Source organism: Ahaetulla prasina, chromosome 1, assembly GCF_028640845.1.
Source record: "Ahaetulla prasina isolate Xishuangbanna chromosome 1, ASM2864084v1, whole genome shotgun sequence".
Classification (NCBI taxonomy): Eukaryota; Metazoa; Chordata; class Lepidosauria; order Squamata; family Colubridae; genus Ahaetulla; species Ahaetulla prasina.
The window spans coordinates 23,388,737-23,415,009 of NC_080539.1; the positions used below are offsets into that span (position 1 = coordinate 23,388,737).

At 40.5% G+C, this 26,273-nt stretch overlaps 1 protein-coding gene across 1 annotated transcript; it reads right to left on the minus strand.

Annotated features, from left to right (window-relative positions):
* Positions 1 to 25,376, minus strand: LOC131188717 (uroplakin-3b-like). Its single transcript, XM_058164195.1, has 7 exons — positions 24,840 to 25,376; positions 22,316 to 22,451; positions 20,058 to 20,207; positions 17,644 to 17,866; positions 9,525 to 9,541; positions 4,758 to 4,887; positions 1 to 1,076 (listed from the first exon to the last, which is right to left on the minus strand). The coding sequence occupies exons 2-7, from the start codon at positions 22,368 to 22,370 to the stop codon at positions 911 to 913; spliced, it is 741 nt and encodes a 246-aa protein (XP_058020178.1). The 5' UTR covers positions 22,371 to 22,451; positions 24,840 to 25,376; the 3' UTR covers positions 1 to 910.
* Positions 25,377 to 26,273: the final 897 nt, after the last annotated feature.

The following is a 26,273-nucleotide window of genomic DNA, read 5'->3' on the forward strand; positions in this document are numbered from 1 at the left end:
CTGACATGACCCCATCTATTCGCCATGGCCAATCAGCCATGGCCCCTCCTTCGCACACATTTCGGCACGGCCCATTCGATGCCACACTGTTATAAAGTGGGAGAAAGCTCACTGAACAGCTATCTCCCTTAGCAACGGAGATTTGAGGCTCAATGATGAACATACAGTAAGTCGAGGGGTACCTTTACCCTTCCCTTACAAGTAATCTGGCAGGTCTTTGCTTTAAAATTCTGAATCTGGCCCACAGTGATTGACATCCACTGCTGGAGGATGGATTGAGTAAGATGCGTCGAAACTCACTTTAACAATGCTCTTGCTTAGCAACCAAAATTTTGGGCTCAATTGTTGTCGTAAGTCGAGGACTATCTCTGCCTTCCTCTGCATGGCAGCCTTGCCTAGTGAACTCCTTCCCTTTTCTGGGAATTTCTCCTCTCTGTTAGAGGCACATCTAATTATATCAAGATGATATAAGGTCTCCTTCTCTCTCTCTCTTTCTCCCCCTTCCCTTCCTCCTTCCCTCTCTCTTTCTCTTTCTAAAGCTAGGATACCCATCTGAAACAAAAACTCCTTTGAATGAAGCTGGCTTCTGGCTGCCAGCATTGGCAAGTAGCTGATTGGCTGGTGGCTAACTGTCCCCGGAGGAGAAAAGCCCAGGACTAACAGTGTGGCGTTGAATGGGCCGTGCCGAAGTGTGTGGGATGGCCGTGGCGGATGAGGGGGGAGGTATGTCAGCTGAGGAGAAAAGCTAGAAGACAATCCCCTCCCTGAGGTGGAAGCCTGGTGGAGAAGCAGGTGTGGCCATGGGTAGGAGGCGAAAAGTCCCATTCCGCAGCATGGTTGTGGGTGTGAGTGGGGTCTGACAGAAAGACATAGAGATCCAGTTAGGGGGCTTTTGGTGCAGTTGTGGGCTTTATGAAGGGGTGAGATGAGGGCTAGGCATATCTGCAGAAGGTGGGGGAGGAGGGGGCACAGCTGGGGCAGGGGGAATGTGATGGGTGTCATAGCGGCTGCCTTGGAAAGGCTCCGGGCGCTGCTCCTCTTGATTCTCAGATGGATCATGGCGCCAACGTTTGAAGCTGTCAAAAAAAGAAACTGGCTTGAGTAGGGAAGCGACTGCATGTTAATTTATTTCTTTGATGGACCATCCTGAGTTTTCTGTGAGTTGGAGGCCACATGTTTATCCTTATCCTTTTATTTCCCCACTCCCCATGTAAAAAGGGCTCAGGGAGCTAAAGTACGCTGAAACTTGCCTCAAGTCACCCACTGATCTAACATAAACTAGACCTCAATTTCTTCAGTCCTGGGACCACTGTACCGTATTATCTTGCCAATCATTGACAGTGGCAGAGGGAATATGATTTAATTCTCACTTGGATTCAGTGATATGTGTAGAAGGCTCAAAAAGTCAAGATGGTCAAATCCTTATCTTTTTTTTTATTGTGTTCAGTTGCACAACCATGGTCCCCATCTTTTGACCCTCCTCACTGTATAAAGGTAAAGGTAAAGGTTCCCCTCGCACATATGTGCTAGTCGTTCCCGACTCTAGGGGGCGCTCATCTTGGTTTCAAAGCCAAAGATCCAGCGCTGTCTAAAGATGTCTCAGTGGTCATATGGCTGGCATGACTAAACACCAAAGGCACCCGGAACGCTGTTACCTTCCCACCAAAGGTGGTCCCTATTTTTCTACTTGCAGTTTTTACGTGCTTTTGAACTGCTAGGTTGGCAGAAGCTGGGATAAGTAACGGGAGCTTACCCCGTTATGCAGCACTAGGGATTCAAACTGCTGAACCACCGACCTTTCGATCAACAAGCTCAGTGTCTTAGCTAACGAGCCACCGTGTCCTTCACTGTATAGGAGTGATCAAATAATCAAAGCCCCAGATTATATCGGTAGTCCTCAAGCTTGACCCTCCATAGTTCTTTTTAGGATAAAGGAAGGAATGGAAGGTATTTTCAGACTTGGAAGATTCTGCTATTGTAACCAGTGGTGGGTTGCCCCAGTTTGGCCTGGTTCTATAGAACCGGTAGTAAAACCAGCGGGAGGTTCTGCCCATCAGACGCACACACGTGCTCGTGCGCCTGTTGCAAACCGGTAGTAAAGGTAAGTAGAACCCACCCCTATAATAAAGGTAGTTTTAGTATTTGTTCATTTGGTGTTCAAACCTTAAAGGGCTGACCTTTGGGCTTTCTGGAAAATTCAAAGTTTTCTGTATACAGATAAGTCTTTGCCACCATCTGGTGGTCAGCTGGATCTCTGCAGCTTTTGCATGTTACCTATCCCACATGAAAGGTGTGGAGGAAGGAATGAGCCAGAAGTTAAGAGCTCTGGGCTTCCCAGTGCTGGTGGACCTCCCCTGCCTCTACTATATTTATGCCAGGGGTCTCCAACCTTGGCAACTTTTAAGAGTTGTGGACTTCAATTCCCTGAGTTCCTCAGCCAGATTCAGATTTTGGGAGTTGAAGTCCACAAGTCTTAAAATTGCCAAGGTTGAGACACCTGCTATAGAACATCTTGGAAGGGCCTTCCATATAGGCCTTCCATATTTCCATATACTGTAAACGCAAAAATTCCAAACCAAAATGATAGCATTCAAACCATGGCTTTGCACAAAGAGTTTCATTATAAAACTGCTGATGCCAGCTTATTTAGAACAGTGGCCCCCAATCTTTTGGGCACCAGGGACTGGTTCCATGGAGAAAGTTTTGATGCCAATGTCTTCAGCATTGTTTTCCTCCTTCAACCTTGTCTACTGTTTCAGGACTCCAAAACCTCATTTTTTTTCTGGGTGTTGATAGGACGGTCACCTGTCCTTTGCAGCACCAAGGTTCTAGGTGTGGGTACTTACCATTCGTAACAGACGGTGCTCAGGAAGCCAATGGTGATGACTCCACAGAGAGTGGAAAGAATGACAGTGATGACAATCATGTCCCCGCTACGTCGGCCAGGCCAAGTGTCTATTGTTTTCCAGGTTTCAGCTGAGAAGGATAATATATAACACTATTCATAAACGATCTCGCTCTCTGATATCTGGGGGAGGGGAGCAATAACATATGTATGGACATAATCATGTAAATGATCCAGATCAGGGGTCTCCAACCTTAGCAACTTCAACTCCAAGAATTCCTCAGCCAGCAAATCTAACTGATCTAGATTATGCAATATAAGGCTCTGATGATCCCAGCTGAGCCACACGATCATCAGAGTTGTTTTTTTTAACTTTTAAAAGCATTTTTTCATTCGAAGAAAAAATACTTTTAAAAGTTAAAAACAACAACTCTGATGATCGCACGGCTCAGCCGGGCATGGGGAGGGGGCAGGGATTTTTGCTACCGGTTCTCCACCCGTCGCCATCGCTACCAGATCAGGTGATCCGGTCTGAACTGGGAGCATTTCACCCCTGGTTTGGGTAATAAAATGTCTGCAAGAAAACAAGCAAGCTCAGAGATCACCAAGGACCCTTTGTTTCAGACATTTACAATTTAGAAAACGAAGTTTGCTTTTAATTTTGAACATTTTAATTTTGCCTGGGCAGGGGGTTGGACTAGAAGACCTCCAAGGTCCCTTCCAACTCTGTTATTATGTTATGTAAAGAGGGTTTTTTTTGCCTGCATAGAAATCGCACTGCCCTTGTTTTTTGTGCCGTGTTTTTTTCAATGGATGGGGAAAGTGGAAAATAAATAAAGAACTGGAAGGATTATAGGCATGGCACTGCTCTTGGCATCATTTGAAAATAAAAGAGCGACAGGAGATTCTGCCATTTTTGGATGATGGAGATTATTTCTGTTTTCTAGAATAGCCTTTTCCAACCTGATGCACCTCTCATTATGTCCCAGGTCCATAAAACTTTACATTACCATACATTTCTCAGCTTTTTAATGGGCAACAAGTTACTCTCCTTGCATACCAGTGGTGGGTTGCCCCAGTTTGGCCTGGTTCTATAGAACCGGTAGTAAAACCAGCGGGAGGCTCTGCCCATCAGACGCACACACGTGCTCGCGCGCCTGTTGCAAACCGGTAGTAAAGGTAAGTAGAACCCACCCCTATAATAAAGGTAGTTTTAGTATTTGTTCATTTGGTGTTCAAACCTTAAAGGGCTGACCTTTGGGCTTTCTGGAAAATTCAAAGTTTTCTGTATACAGATAAGTCTTTGCCACCATCTGGTGGTCAGCTGGATCTCTGCAGCTTTTGCATGTTACCTATCCCACATGAAAGGTGTGGAGGAAGGAATGAGCCAGAAGTTAAGAGCTCTGGGCTTCCCAGTGCTGGTGGACCTCCCCTGCCTCTACTATATTTATGCCAGGGGTCTCCAACCTTGGCAACTTTTAAGAGTTGTGGACTTCAACTCCCTGAGTTCCTCAGCCAGATTCAGATTTTGGGAGTTGAAGTCCACAAGTCTTAAAATTGCCAAGGTTGGAGACACCTGCTATAGAACATCTTGGAAGGGCCTTCCATATTTCCATATACTGTAAACGCAAAAATTCCAAACCAAAATGATAGCATTCAAACCATGGCTTTGCACAAAGAGTTTCATTATAAAACTGCTGATGCCAGCTTATTTAGAACAGTGGCCCCCAATCTTTTGGGCACCAGGGACTGGTTCCATGGAGAAAGTTTTGATGCCAATGTCTTCAGCATTGTTTTCCTCCTTCAACCTTGTCTACTGTTTCAGGACTCCAAAACCTCATTTTTTTTCTGGGTGTTGATAGGACGGTCACCTGTCCTTTGCAGCACCAAGGTTCTAGGTGTGGGTACTTACCATTCGTAACAGACAGTGCTCAGGAAGCCAATGGTGATGACTCCACAGAGAGTGGAGAGAATGACAGTGATGACAATCATGTCCCCGCTACGTCGGCCAGGCCAAGTGTCTATTGTTTTCCAGGTTTCAGCTGAGAACGATAATATATAACACTATTCATAAACGATATCGCTCTCTGATATCTGGGGGAGGGGAGCAATAACATATGTATGGACATAATCATGTAAATGATCCAGATCAGGGGTCTCCAACCTTAGCAACTTTAAGTCTTGTGGACTTCAACTCCAAGAATTCCTCAGCCAGCAAATCTAGCTGATCTAGATTATGCAATATAAGGCTCTGATGATCCCAGCTGAGCCACACGATCATCAGAGCTGTTTTTTTTAACTTTTAAAAGCACTTTTTCAGCTGAAGAAAAAATGCTTTTAAAAGTAAAAAAAAACCCCTCTGATGATCGCGCAGCTCAGCTGGGCATGGAGGGGGGGAAGGGATTTTTGCTACTGGTTCTCCGAACCACCTGCCACCATCGCTACCGGATCAGGCAATCCGGTCCAAACCAGGAGCATTTCACCCCTGATTTCAGCTCAGTTAATGACCAGGTGTGTCCACAGAGTTTGGTCAAAACTGTCAAGATGTTGGACGTAATGGTGAATGAACAAAGCAGGGAGGTAGGTCTAGAAAGAGAACAGAGGACCCATCTATTTTGGGCTGCCTTGATCATGACCATCATTTTTTTTTTTTATTCAAAAAGTTTTACAAAATTTTTCCCCCTTTCCCCCCCTCCTCTCCCCTCCCTTCACAACCCCCTCCCCGACTTCCGGAACAGGTACAAGGTATAGTTAAAATAAAACAAACATATGCTAAAAATTTTCATCCCAACTTAATTATACCCTACAATCATCAATTCCTAACTTCCCCAAAAACAATCAAAATAATACATCATAATCATTCAAAACAGTCTGATAACTCTTAGTCTGATATCTACGTTGAATATAGTCAATCCATTTTTCCATTCCTTTAAGTATCTTTCTTGCGTATTGTCTTTCAAAAGGCTGATATCTTCGCCATCTCAGCCAAATTGGCAACTTTCAATATCCATTCTTCTATTGTAGGTACTTCTTTTCTTCCAATATTGTCCTATTAGTAATCTTGCTGCAGTTATTAGATTTAAAATCAATTTAGTCTCAATTACTGTACAATCCGTAATAATTCCCAACAAGAAAAATTGCAGGAACTTTATCTTCTTTTCAGAACATTTTGTAAAATCCACCAAATTTTTATCCAAAAGGCCTTTATGTCCTTACAAGTCCACCAAATGTGAAAATATGTAGCGTCATCACAATTACATCTCCAACATTTTGCTTGCATTTCTGGATACATACACGATAATTTTTAGGATCTAGATGCCATCTATAAAACATTTTATAAAATTTTTCCTCAGATTCTGTGCCTGCGTGAATTTAACATTTCTAACCCAAATTTTTCCCAAGTTTCCAATAATATTGGCTCCTCAAAATTTTGTGCCCACTTTATCATACAGTCCTTTACCAAGTCCCTTTCAGAATCTATTTCAAGTAACACATTATACAATCTCTTTATATGCTCCTGAGACTGATTTCTAATTTGCTTTACCAAATTTCCCTCGTTCTGCTCTATACCAATTTTCTGATCTCCTTCCATCTAGCACGTAGTTGCTCATATTGAAACCAAGTATAATTTTTCCCTTCCTCTCTTAATACTTGCAGAGATTTTAACTGCAAATTACCTCTTTCAGTATACAAAAGATCTTTATATGTAATCATTTCCTGATTCTGTTCTATGTTTATATTTTCTATTGTATGTCTAGGACTTGCCCATATAGGAACCTTATAATTTAGTTTATAAGAGTATTTTTCCAAACACGCAGAAGGGCATTTCTTAGCACATGATTTTTAAAGGCCTTATCCACTTTTTGTCATAAATTAAATATGCATGCCATCCATATAGCAAATCATAACCTTCTATATTCAAAATTCTGTCCTCTGTTAAATTAAACCAATCACTTATTGCAGAGAGAGCAGCTGCTTCATAATATAATTTAAAATTAGGCATTTTAAACCTCCCTTTCCGAGAATCTTGAATTATTTTCATTTTAACCCTAGCTTTTTACCTTCCCATATAAATTTGTTAATTCCTTCTGCCATTCCTCAAGATTCTTATCTTTCTTAATTATTGGTATCATCTGAAAGAGGAATAAAAATCTAGGTAAAACATTCATTTTAATAGCAGCAATTCTCCCAGCAAAGATAATTGCAATTTTTCCAAACAATCAACTCCTTCTGAACTTTTGCCATAAAACCTCATAGTTATTCTTATACAATTTCACATTTGACGATGTAATATAAACCCTAAGTACTTAACCTTCTTTACAATTTCAAATCCTGTTATTTCCTCTAGTTTTTCTTTCTGTTGTCTGGCCATATTTTTATTATCACTTTTGTCTTTTCTGATTTACCTTAAACCCTGAGACATTCCCATATTGATCAATTATTTCCAACAAAGATTTACTAGAATTTATAGGGTTTGTTAAAGTAATCACCAAATCATCTGCAAAAGCTCTTAACTTATATTCATACTGTCTAACTCTAATTCCTCTATCTCCTTTACTTCTCGTATTTTATCCAATAATGGTTCTAGAGTTAAAATAAACAATAATGGTGATAAAGGACATCCCTGTCTTGTTCCTTTCGCAATCTTAAAAGGTTCTGTTAAGCTACCATTGATTATAATCTGTGCTGTTTGCTCTCCATAAATTGCCCTAATTATTCTTAAAAAACCATCTCCAAATTGCATCTTTTCTATTAATTTAAATAAAAAATCCCAATGCAATCGATCAAAAGCTTTCTCTGCATCGAGAAAAATAAATGCTGCTGGAATAAAATTTTTCTTTTCTAAGTACTCCAGTAAATTAACAATCTGCCTAACATTATTCCTCATCTGTCTCCCTTTTATAAATCCAGATTGATCATTATGAATTCTTCGCTGCAGAATCAACATTAATCTATTAGCTATTATTTTAACAAAATCTTATAATCATTATTTTAAAGTGAGATTGGCCTATAATTCCCAGGTTTAGAACAATCCTGTTCCTCTTTGGTATCAATGAAATAAAAGAGGTTCTCCATGAGGGGAATTCTCCTAGTTGTATCTGATTAAATAATTCCTTAAGTGGACCTAACATCTCATCCTGTAAATTCCTATAATAACTAACTGTGAGCCCATCCGTACCAGGAGTTTTCCCATTTTAATTGTTTAATTACCAAAATAATTTCTTCCGAGGTTATAGGCCGATTCAGTTCATCCGTTTGTTCTAAAGTTAAATTTTTAACCTTATATTCCTTCAAATAATTATCAATATCCCTATTCAATATATTATCTTTAAGATATAAATTTGTATAATATTCTAAAAAAGCTTTTTAATTTTATCCTGTTGATATCTCTCTTGCCTTTATATTCTATTTTTCTATAGTACGTTGTTTTTGTCTTTTCCTTAAAGTGTATGCTAACCACCTACCAGGTCTATTTGCGTTACAAAAGTATTATGTTTGGCATATTGTATATTTGTTGCCACCTGATCAGCCATTATCATATTAAATTGATTCTGTAGTAACTTTATTGCATCTTTAAGTTTTTGATCATGTGGATTATGTATTAATAATTGTTGTTTCTTATAAATTTCCTCTTCTAAATACCTACGCTGTCTTTGTTGCTTATTTCTCTGTCTATTATTAAGATATATTAATACACCTCTCATAAAAGGAGTCCCAAACCATTTCTATCGATGTTTCATTATTCAAATTATAATCAAAAAATTCTTTCATCTGCTTTTTACATTGATTTACATTATCCTGATATCTAAACAAATTTTCATTTAATCTCCAAGTTCTTCTACCCTCTTTTCCATATTGCAATTCCATCCAAACAGGACTATGATCAGACAAACATCTTGGAAATATCTTAGTTTTCTTCACCCTAAAAAGCAAATCATTAGAAATTAAAATAAAATCAATACGTGAGAAGGATTGATGCCTATCAGAGAAAAAGTATAGTCTCTTTCCTCCAAATTCGCAGTCTCCATACATCTCTTAACTCAAAATCTTCTATCATATCAAAAAAGGATTTAGGCAGCTTTGCATGTGCAGGTATCTTCTTGGAAGAAATTCTCTTGTCCTTTCGTGTATCTATTACTCCATTCCAATCTCCCAATATAATGCACGATTTATAATCCCATAGAATCAACTTATCATATAACATTCTATAAAATTTTTCTTGTTGCTGATTGGGTGCGTATATACCAAGCAAGAGAGTCCTTTTGTTTCTATTGTAAGTTCAATAGCAATATATCTTCCGTGAATATCTGCCTCTATTAACTTGGCTGGTATACCCTGGCAGCAGAGATGGAAATTGAACTAGCGAAGGACCGTAGCAGAAGGCAGCGCACTGGAAGACCGCATCGGCCCATTCTCCTGGGTGGCCCTCAAGGGACACGCCTAGACCAGAGGGAGGAGACAACGATCGACTGCGTGCTACAGATGTGGAAAAGAGGCCATCGGGCAGCCGACTGTCGAGTGAAGTTGGTTCCAAGCACGACCCTGGTGGTGGGAGGGAGAAGAGGAGGAAGATGACACAAGGGGCCAGCTGGAGGTGATTCCTGGGCAGAGAGATTTCAAGAGCCAGAGCCACGAACCCTCTCCCAGAGGAAGCTGAATTGGATGTGGGTCGCGCCACCTGCTGACCAAGCAAGGCTGCGGGGAAGGAAAGCCAAAATTCCCCATATTAGAAAAATTTGATGGAGATGCTAAGGAGCTGGAATTGTTCCTGGCGATAGTGAATGACCACATGTTAGACTGGGGAGATTATTGGTCACAGGCAGCACAAGTTAGAGCTGTGACCCACAATTTGACCGGAAGAGCAGCTGCATGGTTTGTGTCGCTGTATAAAACCACTCCCCTACTGCAAAATTACGAGCATTTTATTACGGCACTAAGGAGGAGGTTTGAGGACCCCTGGCGGAGCAGAAGGCCAAAGGTCGAATGAAACCATCAGGCAAGGGAGGAGACCGTGGCTGATTATACCCAGGAATTCAGTGATCTAGTCCCTTGATGAGAGGGTGGTCGGAGGTGATCCTGGTCGACTTTTACAAAGAGGGCCTGAATGGAGATCTCTATGAACTGTGCCGGCACGGCGTCTCCAACCACATTGTATGGCTGGTATATCTTTTCTCAAATAAACCACTATGCCATGTTTTTCTCCAAAGCTGAAGCAACAAAATGTTTACCTAACTTTGAGTTTATTAGGTACTTTTGATCTGATAATTTAATATGCTTTCTTGTAAGCAAATAACATCATTTTAAATTGTTTCAAATAATGAAATATTTTTCTTCTCTTCTGAGCTGAATTCAAACCATTGACATTCCAAGTCAAGATTTTATTTGCCATTACTGGGCTGCTGAAGCTTTGAGCAATCAACTGAAGATCGTCCTCCGTATCTTCGGCCGTGCTCCTCCACCGCTTCTGTAGCAGAATCCTGAACTTTACTTTGAGTTTGTTGCTCCTTTTCTTTACGCTTAAGGGCTCCCCTCGTCAGTCTTTGTTCTTGTGGTTGTTCCTCAGATGGTAACATCACTGGAATCACCTCAGCTTCCACACCCATTTGAGTCTCTTGAATTCTTTTTTCTATTATTTCTATTTTCAAGTTTCAGCACTGTAGAAAGAAAATCTTTGGCCTTAAGCACTGTGTCAATACGATATCTCCTTCCTTGATAATACACTGTCAAACCAACTGGAACCTCCCATCTAAATTGAATCTGGTATTTCTTAAGTTCTTGTGTAAAAAATGTAAAGTCCTTTCTATCCCTTAACATCTTGGGAGGAATCTCTTTCAAAACCTTCAACTCCTGTTCTCCTATTTTCAAGTTTTTCTGAAAAGCAACTTGCAAAATTTGATTCCTCACTGTTCTTTTCAAAAAATAAACCACAATGTCTCTAGGAAGTTTCTTTTGCCTAGCAATCCAAGAATTAACTCTATAAATTTTGTCAATTTGATAAGCAACCTCTTGTGGATCAAGTTCAATAAATTCAGCCAGAGCTTCTGATAAAATTTTTAAATCTTCCCTTTCTCCTCATTCAAACCCCTAATTCTCAGAGCTCCTTCCATCATTCTATACTGCATCACCACCACTTGATCTTCATTTTATCCAATTTGATTTGCATTCCCCCATTCTATTTTCTATTTGTTGATTTGACTGAACAATTTCTTGCACCTCCTCCTCCACCACCTCCAGTCTTTTGCCAAACCTTGAAAAGCCATCAAGATATCTTCTCTTATTTTTTATTATTCTCTTATTTCTTCTCTTATTTTCTCATTATTATCCATAATCTCCTTAAACCTTTCTTCAGACACTTTCCTTGCTCTTTAATCAGATCTTCTAAAGCTGGTTCAGAACCCTTCTACCCCAGTCTTAGGTGGTTTAGTAGCCATTTCAGTTTTAAAATTCACAAAATATAAGTCTAGAAACTTCTTTTCCCTTTAAGTATAGGAGAGCTCAGTTCACTTCATTAAAATCCACACATAACATTTCTTATCTTCTTAGTTACACAGACTGTTTAAATTCCATTCGTCACTTTCACTCCCTTTCAGGCGCCATCTTTAAGAGTCAATTAAAACAAAGAAAAAAGTTTCTTTTTAAAAGGTAGAAGTCAGGAAATCAAAAATACTTGCAATCCAGTAATTGTTCGCTCGCACTCATTCCGTCTGCTTAAAGAGATCCATAAAGATAAGACAATTAGCAGAGATGGAAATTGAACTAGCGAAGGACCGTAGCAGAAGGCAGCGCACTGGAAGACCGCATCGGCCCATTCTCCTGGGTGGCCCTCAAGGGACACGCCTAGACCAGAGGGAGGAGACAACGATCGACTGCGTGCTACAGATGTGGAAAAGAGGCCATCGGGCAGCCGACTGTCGAGTGAAGTTGGTTCCAAGCACGACCCTGGTGGTGGGAAGGAAGCAGTGAAACCAACTGCTAAGGCGCGCGAAACCGGCAAAAGTGGAGGACGGCATTGCCAAGAAGGGCACGCCCATCCAGGAGGACCGCGAAGCGTCGACCGACACTGATGACAGCAAAACCACATCGGAGTCCGACGAAGACTTTCTGGTGAGTTGGGCACGGGGCCCCTTGGACATTCCAGTCAACCTGCATGTTCCCTCCTCGGGCAACAAGGGGGAAATGTTAGCATTATTAGATTCGGGATGTACTAGGTGCATGATCAGTCCCGAACTAGTAGAAAAAATGGAACTAAGGTTGAGAACCCTAAGCAGGCCCATAGCATTTGCCCAGTTGGATGGCAGTGTGGCAGGGGGAGGACCCGCCCATTTCGTGACAGAACCCATAGAAATGGAAATTGGAGACCATCGCGAGATTTTAAACTTCATAGTAGCCCCTGGAATGGACCAACCTTTGGTACTAGGACTGTCATGGTTGCGGAAATGGAACCCCCATATTAACTGGAGAACGGGAGTCTTACGGTTCCGCTCAAGAGCGTTAAAAGGAGGAAAAGGGGGATCCAAGAAGAGTCAGACTATGGCCATGCTCCAAGATAAGTGGGGGGCAATGGTTGAACGGATAGATGGGGAGGAAAGGATACCTAAGGAGTACTGGGACCTGCGGGAAGTCTTTAGTGAGAAAGCATCAGACGTTCTACCTCCCCATAGGCCTATTGATTGTGCCATCGACATCCTACCGGGGGTAAAACTTCCAAAACCAAAAGCTTACCCCATGACCCAAAAGGAATTGGGAGAGCTGCGAAAGTTCATAGACAAAAACCTAGAGCGGGGCTTTATCCAACCAGCTAGGCCTCGCGTGGCCGCACCTGTGATGTTCCGGGAAAAGAAAGACGGCTCATTTCGTCTGATAGTTGACTATAGAAATTTAAACGCAGTGTGCGCCGAAAACATATACCCCATGCCGCTCATGAAAGATATGTTAGCACACTTAGCGAAGGGGAAGTTCTTCACCAAATTGGACCTGCGAGAAGCTTACTACAGAGTCCGTATAAAGGAGGGGGATGAATGGAAAACCGCTTTCAACTGTCCACTAGGGTGTTTCCAGTTTCGAGTACTGCCTTTTGGTCTACAGGGGGCGCCTGCAGTTTTTATGCAACTGATAAATGAAATACTCCATCAGCATTTGTTCAAAGGGGTTCTTGTCTACCTTGACGACATACTCATCTATACAGAAACTATGGAAGAACATATTAAACTAGTAAGAGCAGTTCTCAAAAAGTTATTATCTGCTGAACTGTATTGCAAGCTATCCAAATGTGATTTCCATCAAACTAAAATAGACTACTTAGGGTATCGCATTTCAGCGGATGGATTGGAAATGGATCCAGAAAAGGTGAAAGCTGTTTTGGAATGGGCCCCCCCACGCACCCGCAAACAGCTGCAAAGTTTTTTAGGATTCGCAAATTTCTACCGTCAATTCATCCCCTCCTTTGCTCAAATTGCTTTGCCAATCACCAACCTCCTAAAAACTAAAGGAGACACTAAACCCAAACCATCACTGCCCCTCGAATGGACAATGGAATGTCAAGCAGCATTTGCAAACAAATCAGGGGAAATGGTTGGCTGAGGAAGGAAAAAAAGAAAAGAAAATTATATTAGAGATTTAGGAAGAAAAAAAAGAAAAAAAGGAGTGTAGGAATTTAGCACCCACCCCCCCTCCTAGAAGAATGAAATATTCTAGGAAACATTTTAAAAAGCAGAATATTATACCTTCCTGGATGAGAAATGGAGAAACATATTTTAAAGAGAAAGGAGCTCCCTGCAACTTCCTGACTCCCCCCCACCTTTGTCAATGGGCCATTAAGGCTTGAGCCAGTCCATTGTCTACATGACAAAGATAGGATTAGCCCCTACCCATCTAGCAACAGAATCTTACCACATGGCAAGGCTCAAGCAAGCTTGAGAGACAACCTACACCATTACCTAAGACTCCCACCCCCTGGGAGTCTGACAACCAATCAGGATACACTTCCTGTGCCCCAGAAAGGTCAAAGCTCAGAAAAAGCATAAAGCCAGGGAGCACACAGGATCTCAGCCCTTTTCTGTTCAGGATCTCAAGCCATGTGATCCTGGCCACCATTAAACCATCTTTCCAAGCAGCCTCCATGTTTCCAGTGTCTTTGTCCCCACTTGGAACTGAACCCAGATGGATATTTCTTCCAACAGGAGGATTAGGGGTGACATGATACTAGCAGTCCAGTATTTGAGGGGCTGCCACAAAGAAGAGGGGGTCAAATGATTCTCCAAAACACCAGAAGGCAAGACACGAAACAATGGGTAGAAACTACTCAAGGAGAGAAGCAACCTGGAATTAAGGAGAAATTTTTTAACAGTGAGTACAATTAATCAGTGGAAAAGCTTGACTTCAGAAGTTCAAGGTGCTTCATCACTGGAGGTTTTTAAGAAAAGACTGGACAGCCACCTATCTGAAATAGACCAAGATCCCTTCCAGCTCTATTCTGATTGATTGATTGATTAAAGGTGAGACTATGTTAACACATAATGTGTGTATTTAAAAATCCTTCCATTATTTTATTTGAATTTGTATGAAAAACATAGAAAGTCTCCCTGGAAAAAAAGAGATGGATATTTGAAAAAATGGAATTTATTCAAACTTTCACAATCTCAAACAAAATATAAACAGTCCAATAACAACCTTTTGAAATATCAGAAGCCTTTGTCCCATTTGTCATCCATTACACACACACATCATTATCTGATTAGAGCTGAACTTCCTTTTGTATTATTCAAGGTTGTGAAACCTTCCTGGCTCTGACTTCATTCCATTCTCTTACAGGGTAGAAAGTCTGGTTGAATTGGTCTGCATTCCCATGGCTGTTTTCTCAAGGGATGGGCCCCCAAGTGTCGAAAACTGGTTATACCTCCAACTTCAGAATCAATAGGGGTTGTTGTTGTTTTCCTTCTTTTTTTCAGAATTGTGACATTTGGCTTCATTCTTCTTAATTTCTAAGGCAAACGCAGGTGCCTCAGAGTATCAAAAAAAAGTCAAAATGGCAGCTATAACTGTGCAATAAAAAGGGTGTGGTTTCGATCGCATGGTTATGGCTGCCAACTTGATTTTCTGACATGGCTAAAAAGGGGCGGGGCTTCAATCAGTGAGTTATGGCCATCAATGTGATATTTTTTTTTAAATGCTCTTCCCTCTAAAGAAGTTTTTGGAGAAGTGGCTGCTCACCCCAAATATTTATTTCTCTCCAATTGGAAATTTACATAGCAGTTGAAGCAAAACTGCTGGTTTACGCCAAGTGCCTGATCTTCGGACTTTTCGCCGTGAGCTGAAAACGCATTTATTTATCCAAGCGGGACTGGATTAAAAGTTTTACTTAATTTTAACTGGGGTTAGTTATTAATTTTCAGGAAATGGGGTTTTATCATTTTAACTGTAATTTTAAACTTTGGCCTATTTAAATAAGTTTTTTAATTAGTTTTTACCTTGTATGATATTTGTATTTTATCGGGCTGTAAACCGCCCTGAGTCCTTCGGGAGATAGGGCGGTATAGAAATTTGATAAATAAATAAATAAATAAATAAATAAATAAATAAATAAATAAATAAATAAATAAATAAATAAATAAATAAATAAATAAATAAATAAATAAATAAATAAATAAATAAATAAATAAATAGGACAACTCAGGAATAAGGCCAGAAGATGATTGGCCATTCCCATAAGGCTTAAAAGAGCAGCAATGAGCCGTTGGATTCTTTGTAGAAAAGCAACGTTGGTTTCCGTTCTTCTTGTCAGCGTCTCTTGAACTTTGTGGGGGTTTTGCCAAGAAAAGCCTTTGGCAGGTTGTCAAAGACATCAAAGGTTGGTGATAAGGCCGATGGACTGGTTATTAAGAATTTTGTTTTGGACTAAGCTGAGAATGAATTAATTCTCAGCTGTTTTAATAAAAGAAGTTTGTTGAGGACTGAATTGTGTTTAGTAATCACTACTTGGGCCTTGGTCACAACAGAAGATGTATTGTATACATTTGCTGCCTTGAGTTATTAGTAAGTAGCAAAGGCGGGATACAAATAAATAAATAATCTATCCTTTAACAGGAAGCCTCTTCAAACCTCTCTTCCGACCATCCCTGAGGGTGCTGCTGAAATTCTGCTGCAAAATGTATGCGTTTTGTCTTAATTCTCCCAAGTTTGCAAAATTCCAAAAAGAAAGAGCCAAGGATTCCATTGCTGCTCTGACCCTTATAGCCTTCAAAATGAAGGAAAGAGGGAGGAGAAAAGAGAAAAACCCCTTGCTAAAATTATGGATATCATTCTTTGATTTACATCTTGCCCATCAGTCCAGTAATCAAGGAAGCTTCCCTGCTTTTTATTTCATATACAGCAAACAAAAGACTTGAAAACTGATCATCCTCACGCTCCTAATGACTTTATATGCCTCCCCTTCCTTCTGCAAATATATGGTTACTGCAGTGAGGTTCCCAGATTCCCCAATGTTTTTTTTTTCTCTTCCCCAACCACCTCAAAAAACATTTCATGGCCTGTCAGGTCCAATAGCTTCCAAGAGAATTTGAGAATGTATTTGCCCTGCACACTTATCCATGCTTGTAAACGAAGCCAGCTTTGCCAATGTGGTAAGTCATGCACATCCATAAAAACAAGCCTAGTCAGGATTAAATTAGTTTTAACGTGCTGTGCAGATTTATGACTGGATGCAATCTGAGACACCGATAGGTCTGTTGGCTTAGAGATAACGAAGTGGAAACGAGGAGATGTTTATCCATTTTCTGTCTTGGTTTTTTTTAGGATATTATTATTATTATGGTTGGTCACACAGTCAGCCAGATGTTTAGAATGGATTTGGCATTTTTGTCCACCTATCAAGTCCTTCCTAAGGACCTGGAGTAGGCAGACCTTGTGTTATTATATTTTTTTATGATGATGATGATGATGATTGGTCGCATACTTTTAGACTGCATTTTTCATCATTATCAACTATTGATTCTTCCCAAAGACCTGAGATAGACAGATGTTATTGTTGATAGCGTTAAAAGTATCATAGGGACCCAGATTCCTGGGAGCCATATGCTGACTCTATAAACCACTTAGAGTGGGCTGTAAAGCACTATGAAGTGGTATATAAGTCTAAGTGCTATTGCTATCATCGCAGGATGTAAGCTGTTACTAGTAAAGCTGCATTTTGCAATTGACATCAGCTGATATCTCAGCTCTGGTGGTGTTTTGGGATTGCCTCCAAAGTGCCTATTACTATTGTTACTACCTATGCTTTCTTTTGCCAGTTGTATGATTATTAATAATAATTATATTGCAACTACTACAACTATTATTTCTGTTTGTTGCTCTTAAGGATTTTCAGATCCCAATCTTGAGAATAGAATAACCATTTTATATCCTGCCTTCAGAGGTGATCGCCGATAAAACAACAACCCCCCCCCAAGATGGTGGCCACATCCATACCAAGGGTGGGTTCTACTTACCTTTAATACCGGTTTGCAATGGGACCACGCGCACACAGGCTTCTGCACATGCGCAGAAGCTTCTTGACGACATACAGGTTGGTGGGCGGAGCCTCCCACCAGTTTTACTACTGGTTCGCAAGAACCAGTCCGAACTGGGGGGCAACCCACCACTGATCCATACAATCAAAGCCCCACCCCTTTTCACTTGCATTATGACTGCCATCTTGACTTTTCTGGCATCCCTTCCCTTGTGGATGCCCTCTCTACCTGCTGGGGTTCCCTCCAAGGAGTTCAGAGGGTCAAATCGAGGGCCCTATGCCATCCTCTCTTTACCTGTAAGGTCCAGTAGAGGGCAGAGGGCCATTGCAGTGGGTCCTGGTGTCATCGTTTTTGCAGGATGATTCGTTGCCAACTCGGAGCACATTCGTCGTTTTGCCTTTAGTACATGGGTATTGGGAGAGGGTGGACTTCATTGTCATGAAGGCATAAGCGGTATATAATTCTTCGTATGGTGGAATTTGCTGTGTGGATGTGGGGTTCTTGAAGTGAGTTGTGGCTGTGGGGAGAGCACATTTAAAAACGAGGCAGGGAGGGTGACCCAGAGATGAGTTCATCTTATCAAAAATCAGTGGTTTAATAGCTCATCCATCTCATATGAATCCTATTCGGCCCTTGGTTTGGGGAACCCGCCATTTACTCAGCATATGGTTTCCAGCAATGGACAACCAGGTGCCTCCCAGATACTAATTCCAGCACTTGAAAGCAATCAATCTTTACCAGTTGTGTTCTCTTTATTAAGCTACAAAGCTGTTAAAATTGCTCCCCTAGTGATTAATCCACTGAGTGTTTTAATCAATCTGTTTATGGCAATAGTTGAAATGTGCACCTTACCTTTTGACTCGGTCAAACTATCTATTAACATGCCACAGTGACTGCTTAGAATCTATCTGGATAAAGCAGTGTTTCTCAGCCTTGGCAACTTGAAGAAGTGTGGACTTCAATTCCCAGAATTCCCAGTCAGCATGAATTCTGGGAATTGAAGTCCACACTTCTTCAAGTTGACATGGTTGAGAAACACTGGAGTAAAATAAGGCAGCATCCGCATCTGGGAAACATGTCAACAAGTAACATTCAGAAACAAGGCTTTTAATTGCAAGTAAGGAGCCATGGTGGCGCAGTGGTTGGAATGCAGCATTGCAGGCTAATTCTGCCAACTGCCAGCAGTTTGATTCTCACCAGCTCAAGGTTAACTCAGCCTTCTATCCTTCCAAGGTCAGTAAAACGAGGATCCAGATTGTTAGTGGCAATATACTGACATTGTAAACTACTTAGAGAGGGCTGTAAAACACTGTGAAGTGGTATATAAGTCTAAAGTGCTAGTTCTATTGTGGAAATTTGAATGAATTAAAATCTCTTATACACTCTACCAGCTTTGTCCAAATTTTCTTTCACTCTTTAATTGGGCAGAAAAGACATTCAAAGCAGTGGTTAAAAGTGTTGGACTAAGATTGGGAAGACTTGGGTTCTGTGTGCCATCAGTCATGGAAGCTCGATGGGCAGCTTTGGGCTAGTCCTTCTTTCTGAACTCTATCTATCTCACAGGCAGCAACAACTGAAGGTGGGGTTGAATTCTTTTCTTTTTTCTTTTTTCTTTTTGATTTTTGAATGACAAATGCAGCATTGCACCATAAACCCCACCCCTCTTCTGTACATATTGGGACATTGTGTGCAAACCCAAAGGGGCTGGGCTTGTAGAACAATGCTGCTTTCATAATTTTACTCAAAGTAGAAAGCTTCTGTGGATGTTCATCTTCCAGGTGAGGTGTTCTAGGAATAAAATAGAGGAAACCTCCTCCCTATGCCTTGAGTTCCCGATCAAAAGGTGAAAATAAAGGAGAATAATTGTAGCTCGAGGTTGAAATGAGAGGTCCTTGATGCTCTCTGAGCTTGCAGGTGTTTCATTATCCAAACTATTTCCTAATGAAATATCTTTAAGAAAACCACCAAGGTCAAAGAGCACCAAAGACCCCTCCCTCAGAGGTGATAATGAAAAAAGAACGTCAATGGCTTGGAAGGGAATATTCAGAAGCTGTAACAGAAACAATGAAGGCAGACGTATGCCTTAAGGTCTGGGAAAGGAGGTAGCATTAGGAAGAGACAGACTGGTTCCTCTTGATTCAGTGGAATATATGACAAAGAGAGAAGAAGCTTACTCCGGCTTGCAAGATTCAGCTACTATAAAAAGGTAAAGGTTCCCTTTGCACATATGTGCTAGTCATTCCCAACTCTAGGGGGCAGTGCTCATCTCCTTTTCAAAGCTGAAGGGCCAGCGCTGTCTGAAGACGTCTCTGTGGTCATGTGGCCAGCATGCCATAGGCGCACGGAACACTGTTACCTTCCCACCAAAGGGGGTCCCTATTTTTCTACTTGCATTTTTTATGTGCTTTCGAACTGCTAGGTTGGCAGAAGCTGGGACAAGTAACGGGAGCTAATCCCATTATGTAGCACTAGGGATTCGAATTGCTGAACTGCCAACCTTTCGACTCACAAGCTCAGCATCTTAGCTACTGAGCCACCACGTCCCTTTCAGCCACTATAGCCTATCTCAATAAAGTTTAGTTATAATTTTCCTGGGGAGTTGGTTTCTTGATTGGGTCTACTTTCTAGGGCTAACCGATGTAAGTCCAATGAATAAAATAAAATTATTTTCTTCATAAAATGTCTTGAGAGTTTGGCTATTCACTCACCATTAGCAAAGGTGATTACCAACCAGATGTTATCGGAGGCATTGATGAATGAGTCAAAGACACACCTTGGCGATTCTAAAGCAAAAGTACTGGCGGTGATTTTTCCAGCCATGTTGAAGTCTGAGACTCGTGGAGTGTAGGGGACCACCTCTGAAAATACACCGAGAAGACATCAACAACATCAATTGGTGATGCAGAAATGCAAGAACTGATGATGCATCTCATCAAATGTCAGAACATTTCTCACAAATAAAAACAACATTCTTATATTTCCCCCCCACTTTCTGGACCAAGAGTGGACACTATAGCCCCTGGGTCTCCAACCTTGGCAACTTTAAGCCTGGCGGACTTAGCTGGCTGGGGAATTCTGGGAGTTGAAGTCCGCCAGGCTTAAAGTTGCCAAGGTTGGAGACCCCTGCTATAGCCTGTACCCCTTGACCTGAAACTCTGAGAGTCTCTGCAGTTAGAAGTAAAAGACAAAAAAGTAGGACTTTTCAGGACCTCTCTTGATGAGGTGAGTGTGTTATGTCTATGTTCCTTGGAAACGTTAATAAACAAATAATATATGCCCTATATGTGATCCATAAAATTTGCTATCCTTGTTCCTGAAAATATGGCCCACTGCTTTCAAAGAGGGAGATACATGTAGTGTTTTCCCACATTACACAATGACAGAAGATGTCTGCCTTTTATTTGGGGTCCACTCTACCAGTAGAGAAAGTGGGATAATAAGTCTCCTGGAACAGAAGTAAGAAGGCAAGTGGAGATGGTGAGAAATCAGATGATATATCTCATGTCCTACTCTGTGCATCCTAAGCTAGCTTGGTGACCTGAAGTTTAAATTGTGGTCAACGTTCCTGGCCCAAACAGCCACCATGGACCATCCCTTTACACCCTCTTTGTGCCTATTCAGTAGAAAAGTCATTCTTTAGGAGGACCCTGGGATGGGAAGGAGAAGACACTGTATCTCCTTTCTTTCAGTGGTAGTGCTCCCTATTAGAAAAGGAGATTGTCCCTCTATTACATATGTATTATATTACATTATATATATGTGTATATATTATATTATATATTACATATGTATTATTATATTATATGTATTATTATATATTAATATATATATATGTATTATGGTATTGTAAACATGGGTTGTTTTTTGTTTTTTCTTAAGTTTTAAGAAAGGTGTGCTTCTCTCTTTAACTCCTTCCCTTTACTGCCCTAAAGCCCTATTTCCTTGGGAGCAAAAGTTTAGAAACAAAAACAAAGCTGCACAACTGAATTAAAAATTAAAGCATTTTTTCCTCCTAAAAGCTAAAAATCTAACTTCCAGTGGCAAGCTGTTCCATTGATTAATTATCTATCCGCTATCATGAATTTCTCTAGATTGGTTCTCTCCTTGTATAATTCTGAGCATTTCTGTTCAACCTTATAGCATCCCTTGGATTGACTGACTACATTATTTGAGTCTCCATTTGAATACCCATTCTCCCTCTATTCTTCCAGCATTTAAGAGGATTAAGCCAACCATCTCACCTATCCAGGGCTGACATGGAAGTGGAATATCATTTGGAAATGACAGCAGAGCTGGTCTTCCGTATATTTCCTCAAATTCATTTTATGCTATTGACATTTGTATTTAAACACAATCCACTTAACCATGGCAAGTAAAACCCTAAGCTAGGCTAGTATGGTCCAAGCCCAGCCTGGTTTTTTTTCCCCCATTTATGGATGGGTGTGTTTGTGAACACAGAAAATAGATTAATTCAAGAAGCAGGTTCAGCACATTATGTGAATATAGCCACCCAGTTTTTGCTTGTACTTCGTTACTTAACCCAGATTATTGGAAGATTATTCCAATTTTTTTTCCACTATCTCATCACAAAAGAAGATTACTGTCAAACATTTACATCTAAGTGTCTGCTAATGCCCAGAGCAAAAGAGACAGGATCATGGTAGATGATACTCTTAATTTAGGAAAGGACACCAACGATTGAGAGAGAAGCAAGGAAAAAGACATTTTAGGCAATCTTCGCCAAGTCATCCTACAGATAGGTGAGATGAGGCATCATTTCTAATAATACAAATAACGATTTGAGTTGTATTTGAACGCGCTTGGAAAATACCAGGTTGAGAAAGATTGCACCATCAGCCTATTGAGATAGATCTTTCCTTCCATCAAAGAGTACCAAAAAGCATTGAGTTGCTCCAAATAACCCCCTTCCAAATTTGATTTTATGATTCTATAAAATAATAATCACCTAAAGCAGTGGTCTCGCAAGCAATTAGGAACAGAAGTAGAAGGGAAGCAGTCATTGTTACAGAAGTTGGTTATTCTTCTCAAGAACTTTCTTCATGCTATGATAGAAGATGTCCCAAGCTGGCAAAAGGATGTTTCTCAGAGTCCAAGGTACAAATGAAGACAGGGTCAGTAAGGAAAAACAGCCTTTTCTACTCTACTGGTCAATTCCTTTCCACATTGTCTTCAGCAACTGCCCCCATTCCACCCTTTGCCAACTTTCCACATTCTTCCCTTCCCTTGTAAGGATCTTGACCCCTGATAGCAAACAAGTTTGGCTTGTTCTTTCTCAAGAGAATAGAAAACAGCCACTAACTGGACAATTTAAGTGGGCATCATGGGGCTGGAGAATGAGGAGACGTGATACTGAAAGGTAAAAAGAAAGACAAGTAAGCCAGAAAATATCAGTAAAATCAAGTATGGTGCTGTAGTTAGACTTTAGGAGTAAGACCATGGAGACTCAGGTTCAAATTTTCAGTCATTCACAAAAATATGAACGAGGAGCACTGCCGCGCATTTGGTTCAATCTTGTGAAAATAAGTATACAGTAGGTAGATCTCACTTAGCAACCGCATTTGGACCAGCAAGTCTGTTGCTAGGTACCACAGTCACTAAACAGAAAACCATATGACCTTGATGGGCTTACAAATCATTTTCTGTGAATCGCCCCAATTATTAAATAAAACATGGGACTGTGATTTATAATATTACTTCTGTCTTCTCTATTATTTCTGTTTATTGCAAGCCAGTTGCAAAGCACACAAATGATGATCATAGGACTTCAGGACACTGCAACAATGCAAGAATTGGTCACAAAGCTTTTTTATTTTTTACACCACCATCAACATGTGAAATGGTTTTTAACCAAGGCAGTTGGTAAGCGATGACTACTGTACATTGGAACCTGGAACCTGCTGGATGATAGCACTCATTTTCCTAAAATGGCCAATGGGATGCACTTGAAAAGTTCAGATTCTTTTACTCTGGCAATCATTAGAATCAAATCTCAATGAATGAGCCAAATATTGATCTGAATTTTATATTAACAGAGTTGGAAGGGACCTTGTACTCAAGCAGGAGACCCTACACCATTTCTGAAAAATGGCAGTCCAATCTCTTCTTAAAAGCCTCCAGTGATGAAGCTCCCACAACTTCTGAAGGCAAGCTGTTCATTGGTTGATTATTCTCATTTTTAGAAAATTTCTCATTTCTAGATTGAATCTCTCCTTCATCAGTTTCCATCCATTATTCCTTGTCTGGCCTTTGTGTGCCTTGGAAAATAGCTTGACCCCCTCCTCTCTGTGGCAGTCCCTCAGATATTGGAACACTGATGTACAGGTATATTGCTCTGTTATAAAAATCAGGTCTCTATTTCTTTTCGAGAATAATTTTTTGCAAGAAAGAAAGTTCTTCCTTTGATTAAGGATTAATCTTTGACTACTCATTCAATTACTCAAATCAACCAAATAAATTAATAAAAAATCTTTGATTAAAGAAATCTTTGGTTTCAGTTACATAATTTTGTAGTACTGTACTTTGAAAAGCAAACATTCAGAAAACAAACCTTTGAAGGTGTGGAAATGCAAAATGTTTGTAAATTTTTTAAGTTTCTGGGCAACTGCAGGAAGACATGGCTGCTTTAATGAGTAACTGATGGCGTTAGATTTGCACTCAAATAGAAATATATGGCTGGAAGGGATCTTAGAGGTCTTCTAGTCCTACCCATTGCCCAAGCCTTATACCTTATACCATCCTGGACAAATGATTGTTCAATCTTTTCTAGAAAACCTCCGGGAATGGAGCACCCACAACTCCCGAAGACAAGCGACTTTATTGCTTAATAGGCCTACCTTGTGGCAGTAAAAGAGGTGGCCCTGCCATTAGACTAGGACCAGAGAGACTCAGGTTGAAGTCTATACTCAACTACTGAAATTCCCTGGCTGATTTTGGGCTAGTCTCTGCAATATTTGCTGCTTGAGATCACACAAGAATGGCGAATAGAACTTAACTAAGAACGACAACATCAACTAGACCTTCGTTTAACTTTATTTGAGGTTTTCTATGCCATGTTCCATCAAACCTGTTTTGGAACCTTCAACAAATTTTATGGAACCATCCAATACCCCAGTTGCCCAATAGAACTTGGAGAGCCCCAGAAAAAGCAAAGGGAGATAGGAGAATAAAAATTTGAAAAATGCCGTTAAACAAGCATGGGAAAAAGTTGTAGCCACATTAGCTACCAGACCGGTTACAGTCAGGTAAATCAGGTAATGCTGCTGAACAGGTTCTATAACTTTGGACAGTTATGCTGTGGTTGGACAGGTCTTGGGGTGGTGGTGGTTTGCACCTTTTCCCACACCCTATGCATTCCCAAAGAAAAATACAATTAAAAATGGAAAGCACATCACGCGTAGAAACTAAACAATCCCCACCCCGCTCAGGAACCATAACCAACCCCCACAACCAAAAATGATGGGGCTGGTTACCTCTTTGGAAGATTTATTCTCATGGCCTTTCTTCCTTTCTTTCCTTGTGGTGTGACCGGAACAATCTGGAACTGAAAACACTCAAAACCGTAGAAATGGTGGTAGCCTTTAGGAGAAACCCTCCCATACTTCCACCTCTCACAATACTAGACAACACAGTATCAACAGTAGAGACCTTCAAATTTCTAGGTTCTACCATATCCCAAGATCTAAAATGGGCAGCTCATATCAAAAACATCATCAAAAAAGCACAACAATGAATGTTCTTTCTGCGCCAACTCAGAAAGCTCAAACTGCCCAAGGAGCTGCTGATCCAGTTCTACAGAGGAATTATTGAGTCTGTCATCTGCACCTCTATAACTCTCTGGTTTGGTTCTGCAATCCAACAAGACAGACACAGACTTCAGAGGATAATTAGAACTGCAGAAAAAACAATTGCTACCAACCTGCCTTCCATTGAGGACCTGTATACTGCATGAGTCAAAAAGAGGGCTGTGAAAATATTTACAGACCCCTCACATCCTGGACATAAACTGTTTCAACTTCTACCTTCAAAACAACACTATAGAGCACTGCACACCAGAACAACTAGACACAAGAATAGTTTTTCCCTGAATGCCATCACCCTGCTAAACAAATAATTCCCTCAACACTGTCAAACTTTTTACTAAGTCTGCATTATTATTAATCTTCTTATCGTTTCCATCACCCATCTCCTTCCACCTATGACTGTATGACTGTAACTTTGTTGCTGGTATTCTTACAATTTATATTAATATTGTTTCCTGATTGCTTATTTGCACTCCATGACTATCATTAAGTGTTGTACCTTATGAACAGCTTTTTATCACCTTCTCAGGCTGCGATTCTCATAACATCTCTCATCTCTCAGATTCTCATCTCTTCGCACCTGCGGATTGGCTTACTCAACACCGGTCTGAGGGGAGGGGTCTCTCACTATTTTAATCTAACAGAATTGCATGGGAATCCTCAGATCTTGCTTTCTTTGTCTTGCTATCACTTTCCCTGCAATAAAAGTTTCCTTTTGAAATGCCAATTGTTTTAAGAGTTCTACTTTCTTGAGCAGAGAGGAGAGACAGTGCCCTATCACCTACTCCAAGTCATTTGTTTCACAGCTGAACTGCTCTTATGATTAAGAAGTGAGTTAACTGAGTTTAAACATGCTTGGGATAAACACTTGTTCAACATCCAATAAAAATTAAAACTATGAAAATAAAATAAAAATTAATAAAAGAAAGAATAATGATAAAAAATAATGGAAAATAAATTAAAAACAAAACACAGATAAACTCAAAAGGGCAGATTCAATGGGCCATTAGGTCTTTCTCTGCTATCAGTTTTATATGTTTCTGTATTTCTTCAAAAGCGTTCCCTCAATATTTGCTTGCAATACAGGTAGTCCTCGACTTATGA